Source organism: Zingiber officinale, chromosome 3B, assembly GCF_018446385.1.
Source record: "Zingiber officinale cultivar Zhangliang chromosome 3B, Zo_v1.1, whole genome shotgun sequence".
Taxonomy (NCBI): Eukaryota; Viridiplantae; Streptophyta; class Magnoliopsida; order Zingiberales; family Zingiberaceae; genus Zingiber; species Zingiber officinale.
In genome coordinates this window covers 59,851,775-59,857,644 of record NC_055991.1, presented here as the reverse complement: position 1 = coordinate 59,857,644, position 5,870 = coordinate 59,851,775, and the positions used below count along the sequence as shown (strand labels likewise).

General features: G+C 38.5%; 1 protein-coding gene across 1 annotated transcript; it reads right to left on the bottom strand.

Annotated features, from left to right (window-relative positions):
• Positions 1-3,787: 3,787 nt before the first annotated feature.
• On the bottom strand, positions 3,788-5,611 carry LOC122054911 (aluminum-activated malate transporter 10-like). Its single transcript, XM_042616327.1, has 5 exons — positions 5,365-5,611; positions 5,117-5,257; positions 4,737-5,009; positions 4,364-4,629; positions 3,788-4,267 (listed from the first exon to the last, which is right to left on the bottom strand). Exons 1-5 carry the CDS (start codon positions 5,609-5,611, stop codon positions 3,788-3,790), a joined length of 1,407 nt encoding a protein of 468 aa, XP_042472261.1.
• Between the last annotated feature and the right edge of the window lie 259 nt (positions 5,612-5,870).

Genomic DNA, 5,870 nt, shown 5'->3' with positions numbered 1-5,870 from the left:
TTATTATGGTGGGCCCCTTTGCACAAAGCAAAGGTCGACCACCTTGAAGGAATATATATGACCGACCCTTGACTTGGTCACCAAGCCTTGGGCCGGCCCTTCTTGGACACCAAGATGGGCTTTCATTGGATGAACTTGAGGCTTTAATGAGACTACGATAGGGACCTAGAGGAGAAATTGGTTTTGGCCTTCCAATGAGCTTGAGTATCCCGTGTTCGCCCCGAACACACAACTCAACCTCATCAATAATAACTCATTCCACTAGAGAGTTATTATTGCACTACCGCACCAATCCCAAATTACATTATGGGCTCCTTCATATATGAGTGTGTTAGTCTCCCTGTGTTTAATATAACGAATGCCCACTAATTAAGTAAGTTATTGACAACTCACTTAATTAATATCTAGCTCCAAGAGTAGTACCGCCAACTTCATTGTCATGTTGGACTAAGTCCACCTGCAGGGTTTAACATGACAATCCTTATGAGCTCCTCTTGGGGGAATTCTCAACCTAGATAACTAGGACACAGTTTCCTTCTATAATTAACAACACACACTATAAGTAATATCATTTCCCAACTTATCGGGCCTATTGATTTATCGAGCTAAATCTCACCTTTTGATAAGTTAAAGAAATAAATACTAAATATATGTGCTTGTTATTATATTAGGATTAAGAGCACACACTTCCATAATAACTAAAGCATAGTTCTTTTATTAAGTCAGTATAAAAAGAACTTACCTAAAGTGATCCTACTCAATACACTTAGAGTGTACTAGTGTAACTTTTTAGTCAAGATAAACTAATACTTAATTGCACTACGACTATTCCAATGGTTTGTTCCTTTCCATTTTAGTCGTGAGCAACTGTTTATAATTTATAAAGAACTGATAACATGATCTTTTGTGAGTGACACCACACACCATGTTATCTACAATATAAATTAATTGAACAACTACACTTAACAAATAAAATGTAGACATTTGACCAATGTGATTCTTTTATTTCAAAATAAATGTTTACAAAAGATATACTTTTAGTGTACACTCTAACAATAACATGCCTTACGATACACCGGACTAGCCGTTTACCATATTTGACATAGGTACCTAGATCTAATTATTTCATGCTTATTGTCATGCACCATCTCATATGATTGCATGCTGAGCGATTGACAGCTCCATTATTGTTGAGCGCATCACCAGTTACATGGTTCTGCACACACAACCACTCATGGGTTAGTGGTATATCAGTTAGGGTGTGTGCTAGTTTTGCTCTGTTTGGCTCCGCTGGTCTGCTCATGGGTAGTGGTGACGCAACGTGGTAGCCGGCAGGGATCCCTCCTTTGGATTATCTCAGAGAGATGAGAGCATTGAGCTCCTCCACTTATGATTTGGGGTAGGAGGATAGGTGTACTCCGACAGCATCCTGTCCACTGGTCACTCATCAAGAGCAGTGACGGCAGAGTGCATAGTTGTCATAGCCCTACCCACTCGGTCTCACCATCGTGTGTGAGATGGCTGACTGGCGTTAGGGGTGACCATGTCATTTGCATCATATGCATGATTACATTTATTTCTTGTGGTTGCTACACTTTATTGCTGTATATTGGATGAATGCATATGGTTGAGATGCATACAAGTACATGTTATTTTCAGTCTAACGACCTATCTTGATAGGAGGTCCTAGTGAGTACAGCTTCTCTCTTTACTTCCAGTCTTGCATTGTTCATTATTTCAGGAGACTGTACACATATTTATTACTATTAGTTATTACTTGTTATGCATGCCAACTTGGTATCCGCAGAGGATTTGACTCACCCCGTTGATATTACGATTTCAGGATGATGCTATCAGGAGATTCCAGTCGCTAGTCCCCACTTCGCGTCACGTCGTTTTTCTACTCTTTAGTCTTTTGGTTCCTTGTTACATTTCATATATATGTGTGTGAATTCCATGTTTGTACTCGAGGAGTTTAATCGAGTTTTTGGTCTACTACACTTTTTTTTCCGCTATGTTGGTTTCTCTATCGTGGTTTTAAGGTTTCCGTCATTGTAGTGGAGTAGGTGGTTTTCAAATATAAACTGCATGGTTGTGTCAGCCAGAGGCTGAAATATAAATTGCTTGGTTTGTTTAGTTATGTTTATTATTATTGTTCCGACCATGTTGGCCGAGGTATATGTGTTCTGAGGACTTTGTAGAATAGTTTCATATTGTCACCTGTATAGGGAAGATGCTGCCAAAATTTCTTATAACAGGGACTATCTGGGACGTGACAAATATTGAAGTTCATCGCTAATTTCCAATGACTAGTGATGAATTATATTTTGTTGATAATTTAAGACTAAAATAATTTATCATAAAATTGGTTGATAATTTGAGATAATTTATATTTTTTTTATAAAATTTGTCACAAATTAGTAACAAAAAATTTTAGTCACAAATATTCATCATTAAATAACAGTTTTTTTAGTGTATTTTGTAAAGCTACTTTTTTTAATAGTTAGTTTATTAAATTCATATGGTTGCAAGCATTGAATGACATTAATAATTAAAAAATGGATTACATAAATGATGCAGTACCCCCATGAAAGAAATAAATTATAAAATATATAAAGATTAATTTATAAACACATCTACAATGGACCATATTTTATTTAATTTTTTTAATTATTTTCTCATATACATGAAATTATCTAGTGTCATCTCATTAGTATTTTTTTATAAGATTTTCATAATCCTTATAAAGTACCTCAATTTTTCACTAAACTATTTTTTACATTTGATATTGTTTAATATTTTTCCAACCATTTTTGCATTTCAAGTGAATTTCTCAAAATGCTGACTAAAAATAGACGATTTTAAAGATGTAGTATCCCAAACCTTAGAAGTTTTAGTATTTTCTTGTGTCTAGAGTTTCCAAAGTTGTTGTAGTTCATTATCAAAAAATTAAATATCGTTGAGATCCACATTTGGATTAAATATTTCATTGTCTTTCTAAGACCGAGATGAAACCCCTTCCATTAGAATTAGAGAATTGAAGTAAAAAACGATCAATATTTCAAAATTTAGAAAAGCGAGTAGATAATATGATGTGAAAATAATAAAATGAATTATCTATTTATAAAGTTTAGAGAATAATGGAGATAAAATCATAATCATTGATAAAAAAAAAATCAAATAATCTCAAACTTAAAAAAAACTTCTCAATAGCCGGAATTGTTAGTCCAACAGTCGAAACTGATTAAAAAAAAAAAAAAAAACTGACCCATCAGTTCATGATTAATTTTGGATCAAAACCCTAACTAGTTTAAATAGGTCGGTCCTAGTTTTTGCCTACTTAACGGAGTTAACGAGTAATCAACCTATTGACCTAGTTATGGGTCTAACCCTAAACCCTTTTTATCTGTTGCCATCATGCTTGAGTTCGAGCTCTTAAAGCCCCTGATTCCTAGGTGTAATTGGGCTACTCAGGCTCCTGAGCCCTCGACTTTTGAGTACTCGAATGGTCAGGCACTTGAGCGCTCGAGAGTTTAACGCTAGCAGCTCGCTTAGGCTCGGGCAATCGAGAGTATAATCCATTAAGACTTGAGAGTGGACCACGTAAATAAATCCTGTTGACCTAGTGCGAACATAATACCAACTGCATCAAGTCTTTTAAACTATAATTTTCTATTCAAATTATAAAATAAATTTTTAAAAAATGATCCTACATCAATTTTGCATGTATTGTTTTTTGAAAAAATTAACACATTTTTTTTTACACCTCATGCCCTTCTTGTACCTATCAGACTTGATGAAAGGGTTTCAACTCTTGCTCTCCCGCCTGCACTTTTGAACGGGACTCGTCGTTTCCGATTGGCTTAAAGCATGCAAGCTCTGCGAGGGTAGCCACCGCCTCGACGACTCCTTCGATCCTCGTCGATATCTCGATGAGCAACGCTGTCATCGTCACAAGTGCCATGGCTTCCGTTAGAGGCATTAATACAACAGCCACGTCACGGTCGTCGATGAAGCTGCTGTTCTCGTTCCCTAATTCACTTGACTTTGCTGGCCTTGTCTGTATAAACGGCAACTGCTCGGTCAATAATGACAAAGAAATCCGAAGCTCTTCCACTGAATTTTTCATCTCCAAGACCAATAAATTGACACTAGGAGACTTCTTCATCGTCTTCACGGAACTCGACAGTTCCTTTAAGACCTTGGACGAGTCTGAGCTCAGTTTCATGCAAACATCTCTCAGATGTTTCTCCCAGAATTCCGGTCTCTGTCATCAAATCAATGTGGCTTAATTTCTTATTTTAAATAATGGAGTCGTCGGAGATGAATTAACTATAATGAGTTTAATTTCTTAATTAATCACCTTAATCGTCTCTGAGTTAACGCACCCATGCAACGTTTCTACACAGTAGGCGCAATGCCTCATGGCAACTCCCACCATGCTATATTGCTGCCATGGGTGCCCAAATTTAAACCATCCATGTGGCGGTTCCCACCTCGCCAAACTCGCCCATGAATCCTCAGATGATTTCGAGTCCAGAACACACTTGTAGCTATGTGATCTCTTAGAAGCTATTTCTGTCCTGTCCATGCTGTCACCGTTTATAGGAAAGTAATCTTCTACTAGTCCTGTCAATAATTAATGATTCACATTGATTCGAAGACACTTCTCAGTTCAAACTTTCAAATTTATGATTCAGAATGAATGAATGAGGGGATGGAAGATATATGTATACCTTCTAAGGACTCAGCAAGCTTTTCCAAGTTCCTAGAAATGAGAAAATGGAGCTCTTGGCCTGACCAAACAGGGCAGACAAAAATGCAAACAGAGACTGTGGTAGCAATGCCAATGCCGACAGTCGATATGCGTTCCACTGTTAAGTCCGTCAGATCATCGACGTGAGAGCCCGATAAGGCCACCAAGCTAAAGGTGAGGATGAATATGGTGATGCCGTAATCGAACCGTGCCTTTACAGTCGGCATGAATCGGAGAAATGTCGCAGCTAAAGCTGATACACACAACGAAGAAAAGATCATTAGAAATAGGCCGAATAAGTAAATAGACATCGATCCACACAAGCCATGCCTACGTACATAGATTCATTAATTTTCTTACCAAAAAGGAATACTAAGGCACTAAGAATTACTGGCTCCGCCTTTGGCCCTGACTTGGCTGCCATCCAGTGGGCGGCCAGCGCAAGACTGCCGCCGCTGAGCGTGGCTATTCCTCTGTTGATTACCTTGTACAAGCAACCACCTGCGCCCGTGTATTGCTATCATCTCGTTTATTTAAAATTCTACTAGTGAAAACTAGCTAGGATAACAAATTAAATAGAGATCACTTCTCTTAGTCGTTGTGCTCACCGACAGTGTACTCGAAGACCACGATGACGGTCATCACCGCCCACATGGTGTTTCTGCCGAATTTATCATTGATGGGGCGAATATAGTAAAAAAGTGAGACGAGCGAGAGAGCAACCCCTACTTTAACACCATGAATGACCTTCCTCGGATCATCTGCACCCATCCTCCAAAATTTCTCGGCAAACGCTAACACTTTCGATCTCACTTCTACTCCAAACTCAACCAGTCGACCCCAAGCCCCAGCCATCCTGTCGGAGTCGGGTAGCACTTGGTTTTGATCAGTTGCCGATCGAGTTGGAGTCCTAGCTATGAGAAGAGTACTGGCATATATAGAGGCTGAAGTTTCTATTTGGGGGATGTGAAGAGCAGCTTCGCTTTGAGTTAGCGAATTGCCCAAATTGACTGTTGGTCAACCACATGCGCATTCGTGGCCCAGGGACATGAATGAACAATGTTTTTTTCTGAGGGAGTGACAAATTATCACGTACAATGGGAGATGTCACGCG